We start from the raw sequence: 20,926 nt of genomic DNA, 5'->3' as shown, positions 1-20,926 counted from the left end.
ACCAAAAAAGGACAAACTTTTTGTAAATAAGAATATTCGCCGTCTCAAGCAATACCTCTCTATAAAGCCATTTGCATTGTTATAAAAGCACAGAAACTCAAACTTACGGATGTCAGTTGCCCAGGGGCTACTAAAACTTAGAGAAATCTCCATTTGAAAATTAACATTTTTACTGGCAGAGGGTTTCAAAATTTGTAGTTTCAGACAAAATGCAAAGCCAGCACAGTAGTCGTACCGATGTGACGGATATCACGGTTCCGGGCAATCAGGAGGCGACTATCGAGCAGATGAAGGAATTGCGATTCAACGAAAAGAATCTGATTATATACAATCCACCAGGAATTAATGATGAGCTGTCTGCCAGATTTCTGCACAGCTTCGCTTTTGCCACCTTCAAGCGAAGAACACCGGGACTTATACGGGATTTGATCACATTCCTGCGAGATCGGGAGACAGAAATTGTAAAAGATTTTGGCGACTATGCCCATTTCGATTTAAAGCGCACCATGTGGAGTCTGCAGCTGCTGCGCGAAGAGATAATCAACAACGACGACTTTCAGATATTCCGGGTCAAAGCCCCGGATACGGACAATTGGAATGAGTTTCTGATGGGTCTCAGCGAGGACAGAAGGCAATGGTTCTCAGCCGTTTGGATGCACGCCGAATGCTATATGTACCGCCGCGTTTGGTCGATCTTTCAGCGCTCAGAAACCCTCGTAAGCTATGACTTCTTTGGTGATCAAAAGATGTTGTCTACTAAGAATTCGACGCTCCTTATGAGGGATATAGTATTGTCCACCAGACAGCTAAAGCGCAGCAAGGATAACTTTCAGTGTCTACTTAAACTATCCGCATGGGCAAATCGCGGTGATCTGCCTATCGCAAAGAAAGGCTCGGATAAAAACATTTTTAAGAAGATTACAAGCTTAGACAAGGATCTGTTAGCAGATGAGTCATCGGATGTATGGAAAGATCTGACTGAAGCCGCCGAACCCGTCTACGTGGACATCGTCTGTGATAACGCTGGATTAGAACTCTTTTCGGATCTCATTCTTGCTGAGTACATCATTGAATCGGGGCTAGCTCGACGCGTGCGATTCCATGTAAAGGCTATTCCATGGTTTATCTTAGATGCCACCCATAAAGATTTTCACTGGCTGCTTAACTTCATTTCCCAGCATGAATTTCCCGAATTTAAGTCTTTCGGTAGGAGAATACGGGGGTACCTTAAGGATCGTTCGTTTATTTTGTGCGAGAAAAGCTACTTCTGGACAAGTGGCCACGCCTTCAGCCAGATGAAGCGAGTGCAGCCTTGTCTTTACGTTTATATCAGTGAGGCTGCCTTGGTGATCTTTAAGGGCGATCTTAACTACCGAAAACTATTAGGCGATATTAACTACAAGTCCACGGAAAAGTTTTCGAATTGCCTGCGTGGGTTTGAGCCAACAAGCGTTTGTGCATTGCGACTCATTAAGTCGGATATTTACTGTGGCCTGCCCGTCTGCAAGGTGGAGTGGCTAACGGAGGACAATCCAGAGTGGATGACCACAGGCGACAAGGCTGTCATACAAGTGGCTATCAAGCATCGACTGTCGAGCGACATTATTGTTTGACTTTTATCAAAAATCATTATTCAGACTTATTGGATATATCAATTAACAGCACATATTTATATGTACCTATTGTCGTTTTATTAATTTATCTCCTAAATGGTAGGCGGTGTAAGTCGTTAAAATAAGTATTGCATTCCGTATTATAGACTACTACTAAGCATTATCAAGTAAGTATGAATGGTAGAAAAATATGTATGCTCTAAGGCCATATTTATAGCTATTTATAAATTTATATGTATTTATGATCGCTGCGATGCTTCGAATTGTTCAAGTCTTATCAATTGCCGTTACTAGAAAAATTAGGGCAAATATTAAAATTTAAAAAAAAAGGAGGAGGTAATTAAAATTTTATGCATTTTTTTCATTAGCTTTCAGTTTACACATATCTTTTTCGTACCAATCATCTATCTTCTTGCGTTAAATATTAATAATTAAATAAAATTCAGTAACTAAATGGATATTCTGCGTTTCGTTTCATCTCTGTTTGTTTTGGAGGGATTGCTGGCCGCTGGAACTCACAACACGCAGTTGGGATTGAGCTGCTGATATGGCGTCAGATCTTTGGTGATCGAGAAGAGCGCTCCATCACGCACCATTTTGCACATGAGGGCGCCCAGGTTCTTGGCATCGTCAATCCCGGAATGAGCCCTGCCCTCGAAGGCCAGTCCTACATGGGACAGGGCATCGCTGAAATTACACGGGCGGTACTTGTACCACGATCGATAAATCGCACGTACATCAATCCACTGATTGAAGTAGGCTGCCTTGCGCATCCGCTTCCGAGTGCACTCCTTCGCCAAGCAGATGCCAAAGTCCCAGTCTGTCCAGGTGACGAAGGCGACGTTGCCAAGTATGTTTGACTTGCTCATCTTCGGCAAGACTAGGTTGCGGGCGCGCAGCTCCTTACGCAGCCACTCATGGAACATCATCAGCGCCGTCTGCAGTGGCACTCCGCTGTCAACAGTCTTCTGTTGGATGCCTGTCAGCTCCGTACAGTAGGTACTTAAGCGTGGCGACTCGATGGGCAGGATATACTTGTGGAACTCCGCCTCGATCTTGCCTGTATTCAGGTTGACAAGCACTGCTGGGAATTCTGGAAATGAATAAGGAATTAAATCATTGTAATATAAATCTAAAAACTGTTCTTACCAATAATCTCCGCTTCTCGCCACTGTGGTGGAGCCTGCTTCTCCCAGCAGGTGGCCTCAAAATCCACGGCAATCACATAGGAGTATGGTTGCATAGCGAGTTTTTTGGACTTCCTCGACTTCTTGTTTTTAACGGGCACTGAGTTTGCTGCTGTGATTTCGTCTTCGTTGAGCGACTCCTCGGGCTCGTTAACTTGATCTGGTCGAGCTCCGTCCACATATATAGTATCTATCAGGCCCAGTTGTCTGCAAAAATCAACGGGAAATGTAAAATATAAGCATTAGTTTACAGTCTCCTTTTTAATTTTTTAAGAATTTTGTAGAAAATTGGTATGATATTTTTAGAGCTTGTCCTCCAGCTGACCCGAGTATACGAACAAACTAGACTGAAGTTTAATACTGACACTACTGTCTAGGGGAAAAGTTTTGAAAATTAATAATCGAGAAGAATCTAACCTTCTCCCTGATTTTTTGACTGATCCTATTGATGTTTGCCATAGCTGACAATCATAGGTTTGTTGTTCCACAAAAGACCATTGGTTTCGCTGAGAGCTTGGGCTATGATCTCCGGTTCGTTAGGCCTGAGAAAGGTCACAAAAGCCTGACCCTTCATGCGACCTTGCTGCATGACTTTGATGTCCAAATTGTCTGTGGCAGTGTACTTGGCATACAGTTCCCTTAGCTGTTGTTCATCCACACTCTTCTCCAGGTTCTTAATGTACAGCTTGTTACTGGGTTTCCCCGTTTTGTAATTTTTATAGACAGGCAGATCTCGAAGTTCATTGATAGACAGACGAACATGAGGTTTAGAGGTGGATGGCTTTAGGGTTTCTGGCAATTTTAGTTCGATTTTGGGTACATTAAAAATGGGCTTCTGGATGTCCACCTTGGGATTAGAGTGGCTAGCTTGATGAGCAGCCTGCTGCAGCATTTGTCGGGTTCTTTTGAGGATTTTGGCCTGCATTTTTTCATTTGATTGTGTTAGCATCAGTTTCTGTCTTTTGGCCCTCTTGTTCTCCTCATCGTCGCTTTCCAATTCACTTTCCGATTCGCTGGGTGTTACTTCCGTTTGAGTGCCAACATTTTGGACATAGGTTTGGACAAATAAACTCGGGGAATGCTTCTCAAAAGGTGGCTCCAGATTCATGCGATTCATCAAGTGTAATACTTGGTTGTAGAAACGGTGATTTGTCTTGAGATTCTGACCGATTCTGGCTAGGATATCACCGTTAATTGGTGGATAGTTATATTGGAGATAAGGCGGTGGAGGCTGTGTAAAGTCGGACTGATTATTACAGGCATATAGCCTTCGAACATACTTGTCGATTTCGGGATCCTGTTTCTGAGACTCTGTTCCCGCTGTCTTTGTTTGTGTGGATTTGCTGGCAGTGGTGAGTCCTGTACTGGTACGAGGTCCAAAGACGCTGATGCACAATGGCTTATCCAGTATTTCGCTTAATCCTTGCAGTTGCGTCAGGGCTTTTTCTGCCTGTTCCGAATCTCCGTACTCCAGCATCACCCTCTTTCTTCCGTAGGAGTTTAATGAACGCGGCGTTATGAACTTCATTTCCTGGATTAGCTGCGCCAGATCCTCCATGGAGCAGGGCATCTTTTTTAGGAGCAGTTTGGTGCTTGGCGCGCTCATTTTTGGCACTAACTTTAAGTAAGTTTTGGGAATTTCAATGCCGCATGCAAAATGAGTAAAGCAACATGCCGGTATAGCGTTGCCACTTAGCCTCAATTCGGTGTTGCTGTGTACAACACTAGTTAATGGCGGGATTTTCAAATGAGAGCTACTAATGCAGCTGTCTGTTGTTTGGTCGATAAAATCAAGTTGTATAAAGCAAATGCCGACGACTCTTACTTTCACTAATTGCACCGGTTATCTCACAATCAGATTGCTATGTCTCTATTTTTGTATGCTGACGAAAACAACTGAGAAAAAAATTATGCATCAGAAAATGTACAAATTTATTTCATTTATTTTTCGCTGATTGTACATTTGACTATTTTTAAAAAATGTGTATTATTTTTATAAAACCTTCCAATAGGAAAGTTATAGACTGAAAATTAAAATTTTATTATTTATGTTAGACAAAGATATTTTTAATTTTTTATTAGACAAAAATCTGTTTGCAAGTTTAACATTTAGAAAATACAATATTTATTAGGTTATTATTGAAATACTCAATAATTTAGAATTAAGAAGGATATATTAGAAGGAAGTGTTTCCAACCCTATAAAGTATATAAATTCTTGATTAGTATCAATAGCGAAGTATATAAAGCCCATGTCCATGCCTCACCTGAGCAGTGACGTGAGTATCAGTTACTCAACATGCTATCTCTGACAATGGCGCTTTGTGATTTTACACTAGCAAAATTAATATTTTAAAATTGTGTATCTTATAGTCGCGGCACTCGACTATAGCGTTTCTTCTTGTTTTAAACTTCTTTTGAAGTAAGATGAATTATTTAATTGATTTAATTTATTTAACGATAGCCGTACCTAAGAAAGTTGAAACTAAAAGAGCTAAACTTTATATTCCACAAAGTTATCAGTCTGCATTGGGGACTAAGTAGCCATAGACAAATGAACGAATCGCGTGCCATCGTCTGATGATAATCGTACGAAAACTACACTTACTAGACATCAAAATGCTTTAACTCCCCATTGGGGTTTCTCTTGTGATTAGTACTCTCATTTCGATTAGGGTAATCTTTCTATTTTCGAAATGCACCAGATGCACTGCATCAGCCTCCGGAGTCAATGCACTTTTGGCGCACGCTCCGCGCCAATTTAATCAAATTGAATTACATATGAAAAATGCCTGACATGATCTGCTTTTTGATATATGGCACACACAAAGTGGTTATAAAAAGATCAGCCTCAGCACACACATTTGCCAACGGCAGATTGCATAAAATTTGCAATGATTAAATGGACAACAACAACAAGAAAACTGCATGGCAGACACAATCGCACTTTCGCTTTTTAGTGTCGTTTTTGGGGAAGGCGGCTAAAGGGGGCTGGACCGTGGTGGACCATATGCGGAAGTCGACTTTTGCACAAACAATATAAAATTGGATGAATGAACTCTGTGTCTCTGGCAGGCTGCACAAAAAGTAAAAAAAAGAGGAAGGAAAACCACTTTTAAATTCACTTTTACTTGCGCCAATTGAATCGAGTCCGTGCTGTCGGCTTTGCATTCTAAGTGACTTTAATGGGTTAAGCTATATTTAGAAAATTGCAACAAATTGCCTAGTGGGCGGAATGCCAGTGGGGCAGAGCAATTTTCATGCGGAAAGGAGGTTAACTAGTGGAAAGGATCAATTGTAAATAGATATCGACCAAAACAAGATTGAACAACGAGAAGGATTTGGTATTTCATTAAGTATAGAGTGTGAAAATGTGTAATTTAAATAGGGCTTACTTGATAAACTAAAATCTTTATAAAGTTTAGTAATAGTTAAATAAAAAGCATTTTCTTTGGAGTTACAACAAACATTATGAAAGATTTATACTGAAGAATTTTGTTATGAAGTTTTTAGGTAGCTTATAGCCTGGCATGCCCATAAATTTTAATTTTTCCACTTATCGGAATAAAAGAAAACACTTCATTTGGATTTTTCCACTTATAAGAATAACAATCCCTTTGGCAAGCTACATGCTATACTAGCTTATAGTTTTCTACCACCCCCATTGGAATTTCCACACCCACCGAGTGTTTCACTTGAAAGAATCCTGAGTCGGCAACAGGTTTTCCAACTGGTCATCATCTCGCCAAATTGTTCAACGAGTGATGACAAGCCCCTTTTTACACATTCCACTAATTGGCCAACAAAATTGGCAGTAAAGTGCAATTTTCTTTGTCGCCAAAACAATGTAGTTGTAGTAATAATAATTACAAATCACACTACTGAATGCAAGGCAAGGCATTTATTAGTTAGCTACACATTTAGTATTTCACAATTCCCGAACAGTAGTTGGCCCATTTTTAGGAGGTATAATGAATTGGCCAAATGAAAAGCGTGCCCGGGCACAATGGAGCTAACGAACTAAAAAAACAAAAGCCTATAAATGAAATAGGCGCCTATGTGCATATTTCAAGCATATTAAATGGAAAAACCAAATAAAGTAAAATCAACCATTGAGTTTGGCAAAAAACAATTTAACGCTTATTTAGGGAGTCTTATCTTGTTTTTGAAATATTATGATAAGTAAAAACTTTAGAATATACCCTTATGTTTTTTTTTTTGAGTTAGAAGAATTTATGTATTGCTTTTAAGTAAATTAGTTCTCCCATTTAGGGGTTTCGAAGTATTTTTTCTTCGGTAACTTCGAAAACCATTTTATACTTAAGATTCTCTTTCTATGAATCCAAATCAATAGTAATAGTAATATGTCATTATAGAGCAGAACCAATATTATGTTTTATGAGATCATTCAGAGGGAATCACGTGGCACCTTTTGCACTTTCAACATTATCGTACACGGCAATTGACTTCGCCTTGGCTTTGCTAATTGCCACTTGCAGAGGTACGGCTATTTATTTACGGATGATTACCGTCAAGGTCCTGGAGATGAGACTACTGTAATAAACATGACTTGAGGCTGGGCTTATTGTAATTGATAGAAATTAGCAAGTGGATAAGAGGCAAAAAATGTAAGGGGGAAACAAATTATATATATATTTATTGCGCATACGCCCCGCGTGCCGCTTTGGAAATGGAGGCGCGTGCATAATAATTTTACCATTCCGAAGCCGGTCCAAAAATGTATGACGACCTTCTCGGGCTCTATTTGAATGAAGGAACCCCTTCCCTCGGTCCCTCAGATTTCCAGACTGACTGCAATTCGCTTGAATACAATATTCAGTTGCAGTACCCTTGATTCGAATTTCGACCAGAATCGCTGGCGTAGTGGTGGCGACATGGTCGTCGGAATGCAGTTGTATCGGTAGCGGTATCTGTATCCGTGAGTTTCGTGTGCGCCATGCTCTTGACTTTGGATAAGTTTGGTGAAAACTGCTTTCAGCCGGATTTCCCGCACTCAGTAGCCATCTGAAAACCAGACGCCGATTGCCACCAGCCAATGTCTGGGCATTGAATTGCGCTAAACGTTCATTGGTCAAGTTGGGGGAGTCTTTAGAGAATACTCTAAGATCGGTCAGAAGGTGGTTCGATCTACCGATTCCCGAAAACTAACCCCCACTTTGCTTACTTTTAAAGTAGAGTGTATGCCATCTTCGTTGTGGTTTTTTTCGACCTCCAATTGCTCTGTTTGATCTTTAATTTGTGCGCTGCAAAATGTTGGGGTATGTATGTTTGTGTATGAGTTTGATTCAATTGTTGGAAATAATAATCTATAAACTGGGCAATAATAATAAATATATTTGATTTCTGCTCCCTGCAAACGGGTTTTTACTGTTTCGGCATGCCTCCAATTGAGAAAGTTCCCACAGCTTTATTTACGACTATTATTTACTGACTGTAAAGGCGGATCCGTATTTAGCCATTAATATGTTGAAATTAAAAATAATTTCTCTACCTAATAACAGTCTGTCATTGTGAACGGTTTGGGATCTTGATTTACGAGTATTTAAGTGGAAATTATTCTGTTTTTAAAAGGAAACCAAAGCAAATGTCCAATCCATCTTTCTAACAAATGTTTTGTTTTTAAGGGATATCACATTTTAAAGTCTATTTATAAGTATCAGTACTGTATTTTTAAGTATTCTCCAGCATTACAAAGTAATCAGCGGTGGAAGGAGTGTTTGTTGGTTTTCCAAACAGGTTTGTGTGAGAATAAAAAACTAGAATTCGAGCTAACTGTGACAAGTTGTAATATTGCGCAATCTAGAACTTGATTTTGCAATGACAATTACAAGATTTACTCACGAGTGGATGGCCAAGACCTCCCATTGATCGATCAGATGCATTTTGTCCAATCTTTCAATCAATCGAAGATCTATTCCGAAATAAAAAACGACTTTTGTGGAATGAAATGACAAATCGAACTGACTTCGATATGACTATTTGGATTTATGGTTAGCAAAAGTATAAAGCACAGATCTTGATTGGAAGCTTTCATTTCATGATCATTGTTGTTATTATTGTTGTTGTTGTTGTTGTTGCGACAAAGTTTCCATTTATAGAATACTACGCATTTCAATTAATGAAATAGTCATAATTAAATTAAAGAGTCGCCAGCACGAGTCGTATAACAATAAGGTCTTCCAGCGGCAGACCCGAGATTACTGGCATACGTGCATAGTATGTAAATAAGAGCCATATGCAGGGTGCTATTTACTTAGTAACTCGAGACCATGTCGTCATATAGATTACACGCCTTTATCAATGCAGCCTCCGGTTTTACTTTTATTACATTTTCATTGTGGCCCACAAAAAGTTTCCATTGCACATCCACTGAACATATATATATATGGATGCTATATATACTATATAGTATATATGCTTCACAAGTGCGATGTGCAAATTGAACTAGCGGGTCAGGCGAGGACATATTGGGGCCATCGGGTTGAGATACAGACACATTCTTTGTGGATGCAATCTCTGCTGCACTTTTACAGCTTCCATTGGGGACTGTCATCCGTCATCTGGCTAGAGATTTCTCAGGGCAAGGAGTGAGGAGTGGAGTCGATAGCTAGAAGCCTCGTGTTCAGTTCCAATTACACTCAATTACTGAAGTCCCATCATCCTAGGAACTGCGATCTCAATTGCTGAAAGGCTGGAAGTTATTTTTGGACCCTTAATTGGAACTGCCATTGGATGAGTCAGTCGAAACGCATCTCGAAGTCTATTAGAAATCAGTTATGCAGGTGCACTATATTGCACTAATAAAATCTATATCAATTGCAGAACAAACCACTCTGAACCAGCTCGAACTAACAAATTCTCAATCAAATGAGTTGAGCATTTGCTTTTGCTATTAATCCATGTTGTAATCTAAATTGCCACGACAATCAAACTCGAAGTGCATGTGAGGCACTACCCACCTATAGATAGATATATGTATATTTATATATAGCACGTAGGATAGTCCTAATTTTGATATTGTTAAGCAGCACGCGGCCAATCAGTCACCGGGCCATCAATCAACTGATCGCATAGTTAACGCCTTGGCTGCGCCGCTTGATTAATTTAATCATGTGTGATTTGCGATTGTTTACTTTGCAAGTGTAAACAACGCGAACAGCATAAATATATACTGAAATCGGAGTCAATGATTAATGGATAATTACGCCGTCCCAGACACACGTTGGAAATTCCAATCCCCGTTTATTTTTTTAGACGTTGTAAATGTTGATAAAGAAAATAAACGAAATCGAGACGGTTACTAAATATACTGTTACTGTAATCTTTTTATTAGGATTAATTAGGTGGAATTGTAGATTCTTTCTATGGATAGTTATTGTTATACGAATCGTATTTCTAATTCTGCGTATTAGTATGTTTGAACTAGTAATGTTATTATTAATAAATAATAAAGTAACAACTACTAGTAAAAAATCTAGAATCTAGAAATATTAACCTTAAAGAGATTCAAAATGATTTAAAAAATATTAAGATCATTAAAACAAGAAATAGTACATAAAAGGTAAATAAATGAAAGCTAAAAATAAATATAAATAATATTACTGTCTGTATCAATATAAAACGTGTTCTTAATGTACTCTGATGGTAATTAAATATAAAGTTCTATAATTTTGTTCTGTAACTTCCAGTTCATAGCTATTATTGTTATCATTGATTTCCCGTGGGGCTGAATACTTTTTGCGATATCTCGAAGTGCGTTTCAGGGGCTTTAAAGTGCATTGACCAACATCAATATCAACAACTCGTTGCTGGGTAAATAAATATTTGCCTTAAAGTTATTACACGGCCTTAAGCGATTTTCTGTTGACCAAGAGGCAACAAAAAGGCCAGGGCCGGATTTTCCAGGCCTACACTGCTTTTCATTTTTTCAGCGGAAAATGAAAAATGGGGTCAGTTTAGGTCAGCCTGTCAGGATGTAATGATGAGGGCCAAGAAAAATCAATTTTATATAGTAGGGAACAAACCCCCTGAGGTAGAAAACTCCGCCCCTGGAACTTAATTGCGGTTTGTTAAGTGGTAAAGCAAAGAGAGAAATGAAGGGGACTAAAACTTTTAACGGGAAAATTCCTATACATAGATTTCAGGTAATATAAAAACAAAAAAAACCCACCTTGCCAGTCTTATCAAGGCCATGTTTGTTGTTCGATTCGATTCGCCGTCTATATAATTGACTTTCCTATTTTGTTCTTTTTTGGCAGGACCTTCTATTTATATTATTTGAAATTCGTCGGTATTTATTTATTTACTTCTCTCCTTTTCCTTCTTTTTTGATGCTATTTTGGCAGTGCAAGTAACGGTAAACGGGCGAAAAGGGAGGACGACGAGGAAGATGAAGTACAGGGAGCGCAATTTCTTTTGTTGTCTGCTCACTCTTACACGCACACAAACACACGTAAAATACAAATCGCACACACACACGCGGTCACAGCAACGGTTATTTGCAGCCGGCACAACAACAACACACTGCGCTTATTCGATATTTCCTTAGTTAAGTTGTTTTTATTTTTGCTATTTATTTAACACGTTTGTTTACATTTTCCCACACGCACAGACGGTATCTTCTCTTGATTCTTTTATACAACTTTTCAGCTAAGAGCATTTGTGTTTAAAATAATATTGCAATTGCAATTGCAATATCGCCTTTTAACCGGTCAATAAATTTGCACTCTTGTCATTTGCATTATTTCCAGGCTAAACAGTATAGTTTTCTTTGATTTCATTCGCGGTCCGCATTTATTATTCGGTTTCAACTCGCTCGGCGCCCGTTCACAAGTGCAGCGGCTTTAAAATAGGCGATATATACGCTATACTTCGATTCAAGTTTTTGCTCCGAACAGCTGTTAATCCGAATTGCCAATTACTTAGCTGAGATAACTACCTCTAGCAGGACTTGCAACCTTCAGCAAAGTGTTCGACCTAATTTGAGCTAATGTTCATCAGAGTTCTGTTTTCTGTCGCACTGGCACTCGTGGCGCTGTTACTTGGCAGTTTGAATTTGAATTTTACGTTTTTATTAAAAACTTTTTAGTTATCTTATGCAGTTTGTAAGAAATCAGAAATACTGGAATAAAATATCATACAAATGTGATAAAAGTTTACAAATTGTTACAAGTTTTAATCGCCGGATAAAAATTCTACCTGTTATACTTCAATAAACAAAATAAATATCGGTGACATTTGGCATTGTTTTTTTTTAAATATTATCCAAACTTCACAATTCTGTAGCCAAAATGTGGGAGCAGCTGGCAAGATATCGCAATCACTTCTTGCAACTAGAGATCAAGGATGTTATGAAGTCCACCTCCATCAACACTCAACAGAATCAAGGTGAGAAAAGAAAAATGATTTATAACTCAGTCTTAAATGTAAAAAATATATATTAGAGCTGACTGAGGCCATGGAAAAACGGGAGATGTGTAAATGCATTCCTTATCGCTGCAAAACGAGCTCCACTTACCTGGATGATCGGGCTAAGTTGGCCTATGGCTGGTTTGCTTTGCCCAAGCTGATGAAAGAATTGGATAGTGATGTTCCCTTGACCCACTGGAAGGCAGTCGTCTCACTAACAGATTTTCTCTTGAACCCGCTGAATGCCCAAAGAGCCATTATTGAAAAGGACATTGTGAGAAAGTAAGTTGACTTCTTGATCGATACTTTCAGTTCTGGAAACTCCCCTCTTTTAAACAGATTGAAAAATGCATTTATGCGAAAGAGATTGAAGCATCACCAAGAGGAATACCGAGAGGTGGAGATGTATCTAAGGATATATAGTAAGTTCGGTATTAAGTCAGCCAATCTTAACTTGAATCATTTCTGCCCCAGATATACTCTCACGTAATTTGGATGGTGCCGAAAATATAGCCAACCGCAAGTGTCTTAGGATTGAGTTTTATAAAATCATTAAGGATCAGGAGTCGGTTAAAGATGATCTGGCTTCAGAGATTCTGAGAAATTTGACAGGCAAACCAAAAGGTAAGCTAAGAAATTTCTATAGAATTAAAAAAATATATAAAAATAGCATGATTAATTTCTTTCATCCCCCCTAGTTCTAGGTATTATTCTAGAGGATCCTGAGAACTTCGCTTCCTTGGCTGAAATTTTCAAGCAGGATCCCTGTCGTCCACATTATCCTCTACATTTGTGGCACCATCTTTGCCATTTGATGGAACTGGCTCCCGAGCAGGGAATCGAGTTGGGGTTCTTTGAACTGCTGCACCCGAGGATCCTGAATCGCCTTCCCAACTTTTGGGATATGTCCACCAAGGCATTTGCCTTGCTGCTTCGCTGCACTGAGGGTCAGCGTCGTTTCGACGAAGTGGATGGTGTGAAGCTCCTGTACGATGTCTTTGTCCAACCTGATGAAAATCAAAGGGTGCTGCTACCTCGTCAGAAGGTGGAGAACTGGGAGTACATGGTGTTGGCCCTGCTCAATGGTCTCCATAGCAAAAAGGCCTTGTGGCGCAGCAGGGAGTTTACTCAGCTGCCATGCTATGTGGGTCGACTGATGGTCGCCACGGTTGATAATCCTCGCCTGCAACTTTATTGCCTTAAAGTGTTCCGGGAACTTGGAGTGATGCCGTGTATTAAACGCTATATCATAGCCAACTGGTTGGAGGAAGTCTGCAAGCTGTTCTGCTTGGATGCGGAGGCAGAATGCGCCAGGGACTCGCTGGTCGATTGGCTGCGTCGGGATATAGCCGATAGTAGCTAATACCCCTTACTTTCCTTTTGATTTCAATGTTTGTTAACCGAAAAAACATAGAATTTCTCCTTATACCAACCGTTTAGATAAATCCAAACCGTTTCAAAACCACCCCTGATGTCCCAAAGAGAAGCCGGTTAAGAAAGAGGGGTAAACTTCGTCGAGAGAGAGAGAGAGCTTATTCTGCTATCAGCTGTTTCATTCTGTTGCAAAATAATGTAAATTGTAGTAAATACTGAACACCTCTCAAATCTATGGCATGCACTTACAAATTCCCTTTAATGTTGCTAAACGGCTTACCAATAAAATCCCCTTTCTGTGGCCAAAGTTGTTTTTCATTCGCCTTGACCCTGTCAGTTGGAAATCGGAAAAGCTACAGCCACATTTATTGACAACATTGCATATTTATGAACGGATAAATGTGAAGTGTGAATTGTGAAGATGGCAGGAAACTTTTCCAATTTCCGACGCCTGGCCGTTGGCGACAATAATGAGCAGTGGCAGTGCAAGGATGCGAGGATGCAAGGATGCTGTCAGGACAAACACCGCAAAAATAACAACAAAAGTGGAAAAGTAACAACCACTGACCAGAGTAGCCACAGTAACCGCAGTTTGCGGTTCCTGCCAAGCCTTCTCTGCACTGTTTTTTTCACATCTACATATTTTAATATCTATCTAGATATATATATAAGAGCACATATATATATAAATCACATTTTTTCCATATTATTTTTCTGCGGTGACAAACTTGGCAACGAGTTGCAGTTCCTTTTTTTAATTTATTTGGATTGGCAGGAGGGCAAAGAAGGAGTCGGGCATTGTGCCTGGATCCTTGTGACCGGCCCACATTTCGCATTCAATCGGCAAGTTTTGTGCCTTGTCATCGGTGGGATTCTTCTTGGTAGCAATTTTCCAAAGTCCCTGGTGCCCGGACTCTTTTGTGAACTTTTTAATTACCGCTGCGAGTTTGGCTTGTTTTCTTTTTGGACTTTTCTTCTTCTCACTTCTTTTTATTTTCTCGCTCCTAGCCTTTTTTCCCATTTTTCAAGTTGTTTATGAAATATTTTATGGAAATTATGCAAAACTTGTTTACCAGACTTCATATTCAGCAGCACTCGCCGTTCTCCATCAGCCATTTGGCGCCTTCAAACAAAGTTCCTCACTTTTTGCCACTCAAATTAATTGCATAACAAATTGTGTTGATGAAGTGCAAGAATGCTGCTGGAGTACATCTAACTAAAATGAGCTTGGTCATTCTTGCATTGGGTTGGGTTTGGTTTTCCAGTTAATATACATAGCTTTGTCTGCCCTGCCTTCCACAACGAGCTTGGATACAGATAAAGATAAAAAACGAATGTGAAAACTACTCAATTCATTTTGAATGTTTGATATAAACAAATGAATGAAGAAATTTTAAGTAATCAGTTTTATATTTAATAATTATTATGTTTCTATTCCTATTTTAAAGGCTAATGGAAATGGATTATTTGTTGAATTTGAAATAGAAAACTGAATATGTAACTCTAACCTTCTCTATTTTATCGCAGTGTCATCCCTAATTGGTGTACATCAGAAGCCCATTATTGGAACATTACCAACTTAACGATAGCCATCATTTCAGGGAACAGTTGGATGCTTTCGGAAAAACCAGTTGAGGGATACATTTCATCGATGGCCCTGTGGCGTTCGCTTCGCCTGAGCAACCGTTACATCAGCCAGCACGTGCTCCTCCTGCTGCGTTTCTACCGGGCGCAGTTCTATTACCTGGGACTGATGCGCATACGCTACGAGGAGTGCCGAAAGGAGATGCGTTTGACCTACTACAGTGTCACCGTCTCAAGGATTATTGGCCTTTGGTTCGGCTTCTTCTTTACTTTGGCCCTTTTGGAACCCTATTCCCTGATGCTTCACCTCCAGCTGGTGGGATTCACCTGCTGTCTGTTAATCCAGCCAAGAGGAGTCGTCGAGGAGCGAACGAGGTTGCTGAACCGAATCCTGCATCTTTCGCCGCAACTCTATCGTTTGTGCAGGCGGAAGATGCACTTGTCCTGGTCGTTGGTTTTCCAGTTGCTGGTCAAATTCCTAACCTTTCGGATGTTCTACGAGGGTCTACTGGGTCATAGGGCCGCTAGCTGGAAAATGATGTACATTGTGCTCTTCGTGGTGCCGATTTCATTCGCCATTTGGGTGATGGATGTCACTTCCCATTTGATTGGCATTGTACTTTCCCTCCTGCTCAAGTCCTTCGAGATGGTGAATACAGAAATGACTGCCATTGATGAGAGACTCTGTTTGGAGATCCTGCGATCGGATTATCAAGCAGTGAGGAGGTTACAAAGACGCCTGGCTTCCCTGCAGCTACTACATCGATCTTATGTAAAGGTCACCCATCAGTTGATCAAATGCCTGAGTCCCCAATTGATCCTGATAGTTCTCTACGACCTCAGCACCATCTACACCTTTTCGAGTGGCGAATGGCGACGCATCTTACAAATTGGAGTTTTAGTCAACAACCTAAAGGGCCTCCTGCACACCCTTGATGAACTGGTGGCCACCAGTGGTGCTCCACAGGACACCTCTTGGATGCACGTGGCGCATCTCCTTCATTTCGAGGAGGTCCTGGCCACACATGGTTGGTTGGGACGAAAGGACTTCCGCTGGAAGGTTCAGGATATCGACAGTTTCGGTCAGAGCGTGAGGCGATGTTGCTTCCAGCCGAGCCTCTTAGTCCTTGGATTGGTTACTCCAAATAGGAGACTTCTGTTTCGCTTAACCTTTGCCTTCTGCAGTCTCCTGCATCTGCACTTTATGTGGAAGAAATCTGCTTTGGTGGTCGAGAAGGAAATCTTCATCGGCTCGGAAATTAGTTTAAAACCTAAAAATTAAAATTGAAATCATTATAAGATTTTAAATTTCCTTTAAAGGCAATAAAAAATGTTAAAAATGCATTAAGAAGGAAGCTCATAAACGTTAATGAAAACAATTTATAGAATGGGAGAAAATAGTGCTTAGAAAAAGTTGCTGTAATAAGTATCTAGCAGCTCGTTAAATTTAAGAGTTAAGGGAAATATTTCCTTTGGTGATTAATGAACGGCAAAGACCTTTGTTTATTAAACGCCAGCGAAAGTTGCTCCTCGTTGAGACAGAAAACCCTTCCAACTATGCAGTTCCTCCTGCCAAGATGGGGGGAGGAACCATTTCTCAAACACTTTGATTAACTTTCTAGAGGAACTCTCGGGTCGGCTTGAAGACATTTATCATCTATTTATTGCTCTCCAAATATTATTTGTTCGATGTTACACGCACTTTACAAGCTTGAGTTTGCACCACGGGAGCTGAAGAGTCTTCTTCGGCTGCTGCCTCTGCTGCTGCTGCTGCTGTTGGTGGTGGGTAATTTTAAATAATTTATGCATTCGCCCCTGCTGTAACATGCACAAAAATAACAAGGGAAGCTTCCTTATTTTCCGGGCCACCCCGCAGTGAGTTCCTCCCTGATATATGTAATTGCATGGCTGGCCGAGCACTTGAGGTGCCATGGGGAGGTCCTCCCTCCCCGTCCGATCCTCACACATGCCCATCCTGGCTGCCTTCCGCTCTGTTTTCCCTTACAAGATGGGGATGCGGATCCATAAATCATTTTTAAAACATTACCTCAACGAATGCGACTACGCAGAAGTATTTTATGTATACAATTTTGCACCTCCTAAAGCGTCTGAAGATTTATAGGAAAGTGGCTCCAGGGACCCAAAGGCCACCTCCAAAATCCTCTCCAGAATTGTCACAGCTAGGTTGATTAAATTTTTCAACTGACTTTGGCACAGTTATGCTTCAGCTTCGATTTATGGCCGCAGTTCGCTTTCCATTTTCCCTTCCTTCCACTGGCCAAATAAACATTGAAAATCAATTAAACTTTTATGCACACAAAGACAGCGAGGCAGTTAAAATAAAACAATTTTAAAGCCACTCTAATTGAATTTAGTTGGGTGATAAAATGAAACATTTTATCGTAGCTTTGGCTTTGATTTAAGTTTAAAGTTTTGATTGTTTCGGGTAAGACTTGAACTTCTTATCCGATATCTTTTATCTGCTTTGCGTTCCTTGGGGTTCATTCACAACAAAAGACAATGGAGTGTGACAAGTGGCGGAAAAAGGGGAAAACTTTTCCCAGCCCCAGTTCTTGTTTTTGTTATTTGAAGAATTTACACTCTGCTCAAGGGACAATAATTTAGCTTCGGCCAGCCTGAAAATAATGTAAGTTATGCCAACCACGAAATTAGGCCGCTGGCAAGGAGAAAAGTGGATAAATATATATATGTACGAGTATATAGGGAGGAGTATCTGGCTTAGCTGGAAACAAGGGAGCACAGCCATGGGCAAACGGCTTTTGTATAAATCTCTTTAATTTATTAGATTTCATTAGACATTTTGGCGTTGAGTCTGGCCGCGGGTGGTGCTGGAATTTGGTGCTTCCACCGCAATTTTTATATTAACAAGCTCGAAACACGACTTTCCCTTGTGCCTTGTCCCTCATAAAAAGTAATAATGTGGCAGTAAAATCGTTAGCCAGGGGCCAAGAAAAAGGCAAAGATAAAGGAGGAGAGCGCGATGAAGGTGGTTGGCGAGCGAAAGTGTAGCATACTTTTCTGGGCTAGCATTTTCTGTTTTTGTGTTTTTTCCATCAATTCAAAGTCCTTTCTTGGGAGATTTCAAGGTGCAAGTCTTGTAAATTTTCTGTTTTATTTAAAGTTTAGGTCTTAAAAATCAAATATGTGTCTCAAATTTGTGTTTTTAAAAGTTTTATAACCCAACTCAGGCATAGTATATGCGATGTTAGAGTCAAGTTCTTAATATTTTTGTTAATAATTTATTAAAATGTTAAAAATGTATAAAAACAATGCCAAACAAGGTCAACTGATTTCGGAATATAAACCCAAAATTTAAATGCAACTCAACCATATCCCTGGCCATATCTTTGCCGGTTACGCCACGCACATGCATGTATAATTTAGGATCACTCCAAATAAATTACACACTCAACGATGTCAAACCCACACTCTCACACACACACATGCACATTTGGTGAGAGCCTGAAAGGGAAAGGAGAAAGGCAACAACGTTGTAATCAACAAAATTACACTAAAATACAAAGCAAAAAAAAAAGGCAGGAGAAATAAATTTGACACGAATGCGTCGGCGAGGATGACACAAAAGCGGTACCTACCCCAAAACCCCCGCAAACTGTTGCCCCCATTCCCTCTTGCCACCCTTTTTACCGCTTTTTTTTACCATCTCCCCCCTTTCCACCATGAAAGCCAAAGTAAAAATGGCACAACGCTCGAAGCCAAACAATGTAAAAGTCGCTGCCAGGACATGACGAGGCGAGCAAGTGGCATGCTCCTGTAGGTGTGCAACTGAGTCGGAGCACTGAGAGAAATACATTAAACATTATTGCTTAGGAATTAAATGAACTGAAAGATGATGTAAATTTACCATTTTTAAGGTATTTTATTGTTATTAATGTGACTCATTTGTTTAGGTATTTATATTTACTTTATAGTTTCTTTGAACTTTTTGCAGATATACTCCAAAAAGCTTAAAGTTAAATATTAACTTAAGGAAGAAATATAATATTAAATTTTATTTCTGAATTACACACTGGATTAGGGCTCAAAAGTAATAATGATTTAATTTCTATGTTTAAATAATTAACACACATTTAAAGAATATTTTTTAACACAGATTTCCCAGATCTATAAATACTTTTTAACTTTTTCAAGTAAATAAAGAGACGATGGGTGTATTCCTTAAACAAATACAGCCATGTTGCAAATTGAAATGGGATATTTTTCGAAAACAGGAAAAAAGAGTGCTGTGTATGTGGACGGGAGTGTTTGCGTGTTTGGGTGTGAGTGAGTGTGAGTGTGTGTCATGTGCGACACTTTGTAACATATTTTTTCTCATTTGTTTTCACGCGCGTCTGTCTGCGTGTGAGTGTTTGCCTCTTTTTCGGCGTCACTCGTCAGTGTCTCTCTGCCCCTCTCTTACCTTCTCTTCTTCTCTTCCCCTTAATGTCAATTCACGTGAGTGTGTGTGTGTGTGTGAGTCAAGTTGTTTTTGTCACGCAACACATACACAAACACACACATATTGAGGCCCACTTATACATATGACCTACAGCACACCACCCCGCGCGTATCAATCAGTTAAAAATATTTTCCGCTGCCAAAGGTTGCAGAAAAAAAAAAAGAGGAAAGCACCTCCCAAGGGGGGGGACTCCACCTTTGTTGTTGTAATTTTTATGGCTACATTTATAACATTTATTTTGTATTTTTACGAGCTGAATTGTCTTTTGTTGCTTTATTATTATGTCTCACTTCGGCTTTTTATGAGAGTTTTCCTGCCTCGAAAACCAACACACCCCTGCCCTCAGAGAAAAGAGACAAAGAGGACGAACCTTTCCCAACAGTAAGCGAAAACCAAATTGCCAGGCAGGGTAATGACATTTTAAGTGTGCCCTTGGGGGTGGTTGAGTAAAGGGGTCCAGAGTATCAGAAACAGCCTTCATAAAGTCAAAACCATAATTTGGTAATAACTTGCCCCACCTGCTTTAGGGCCATTTTTATAGCAAGGTTGTAATGAAAAATCTTTTCCGTATTTAAAATGGATTGATGAAGCTCCGCTGTGAAAGTTTTATTTTTGAAAACAAAATTTACAGATTCTCTACGAAGCAATATTGATGTTATGGATAAAATTTCGTTGCGAAATCTAAAAGTTATTTCTTAAAAAGATTGTCTACGTGAAAAACTCAGCTTCCCTTGCCGGATTTAAATGATTTTTCTATGTCAACGTTGCCTTCCCTCTCAGCCATATCTAATTTCTGGCTATAACTGCATTATTCAAGCTCGCTTAGACAATAGTTGTCCAGCAGTTGGAGTTCCTCACTTAGCCAGCTTTAGTTTTTCACACCCCCTCGAGGCACTTTAGAAAATGAACCGAGCCCAGAAAAAATGCCAAACAAAGCAAAGCATTTTATAATAACTTTTCAACAATGGAATGCTTTGTTTTCACTTTGATTAAAATATTTCTCCTCTTCCCTTATATATATTATAGTACGGTATGCACAATATATAGCATAGATAAAATGCGAATGATGAGGAAAGAAGAGGTTTTGGGTGGGGGAGGGGTAAAACCCGAACCTAGTTATAAAACAAATTATGCATTATTAAAAACACAAGGGACCAGGAGGGGAAAAGGAAGAGGAAAGGACGAGGAACGTAATGCAATGGCAGTTGGAAGAAATGGAGAAGAACCAGGACATGGAAGAACTGACAATGAAGCCGCAAA

The 20,926-nt window shown here is 39.7% G+C and overlaps 4 protein-coding genes across 6 annotated transcripts; 3 read left to right on the top strand and 1 right to left on the bottom strand.

The window, feature by feature from the left end:
* Positions 1–45: 45 nt before the first annotated feature.
* LOC108112900 (damage-control phosphatase ARMT1) lies at positions 46–1,678 on the top strand. Its single transcript, XM_017223258.2, has one exon. The coding sequence runs from the start codon at positions 210–212 to the stop codon at positions 1,611–1,613; it is 1,404 nt and encodes a 467-aa protein (XP_017078747.1). The 5' UTR covers positions 46–209; the 3' UTR covers positions 1,614–1,678.
* On the bottom strand, positions 1,640–11,670 carry LOC108112903 (ERI1 exoribonuclease 2-like). Of its 3 annotated transcripts, none has more exons than XM_017223261.2 (3): positions 10,991–11,670; positions 2,763–3,007; positions 1,640–2,706 (listed from the first exon to the last, which is right to left on the bottom strand). In XM_017223261.2, exons 1-3 carry the CDS (start codon positions 11,011–11,013, stop codon positions 2,129–2,131), a joined length of 846 nt encoding a protein of 281 aa, XP_017078750.1. In that variant the 5' UTR covers positions 11,014–11,670; the 3' UTR covers positions 1,640–2,128. The 3 variants fall into 3 exon arrangements, with proteins under 3 accessions (XP_017078750.1, XP_017078749.1, XP_041675592.1); XM_017223260.2 differs by lacking the exon at positions 10,991–11,670 and adding an exon at positions 4,081–4,462; XM_041819658.1 differs by lacking the exons at positions 1,640–2,706; positions 10,991–11,670 and adding an exon at positions 3,218–4,466 and having other exon boundaries at positions 2,919–3,007.
* A 365-nt stretch (positions 11,671–12,035) lies between these two features.
* On the top strand, positions 12,036–13,903 carry LOC108112331. Its single transcript, XM_017222159.1, has 5 exons — positions 12,036–12,207; positions 12,264–12,510; positions 12,568–12,650; positions 12,703–12,852; positions 12,927–13,903. Exons 1-5 carry the CDS (start codon positions 12,111–12,113, stop codon positions 13,589–13,591), a joined length of 1,242 nt encoding a protein of 413 aa, XP_017077648.1. The 5' UTR covers positions 12,036–12,110; the 3' UTR covers positions 13,592–13,903.
* A 1,350-nt stretch (positions 13,904–15,253) lies between these two features.
* LOC108112162 lies at positions 15,254–16,468 on the top strand. Its single transcript, XM_017221911.2, has one exon. The coding sequence runs from the start codon at positions 15,254–15,256 to the stop codon at positions 16,466–16,468; it is 1,215 nt and encodes a 404-aa protein (XP_017077400.2).
* Positions 16,469–20,926: the final 4,458 nt, after the last annotated feature.

The sequence above is a fragment of the Drosophila eugracilis genome, unplaced genomic scaffold, assembly GCF_018153835.1.
Source record: "Drosophila eugracilis isolate 14026-0451.02 unplaced genomic scaffold, ASM1815383v1 contig_90, whole genome shotgun sequence".
Lineage (NCBI taxonomy): Eukaryota > Metazoa > Arthropoda > Insecta > Diptera > Drosophilidae > Drosophila > Drosophila eugracilis.
This window is presented reverse-complemented; position numbering and strand designations above follow the sequence as displayed.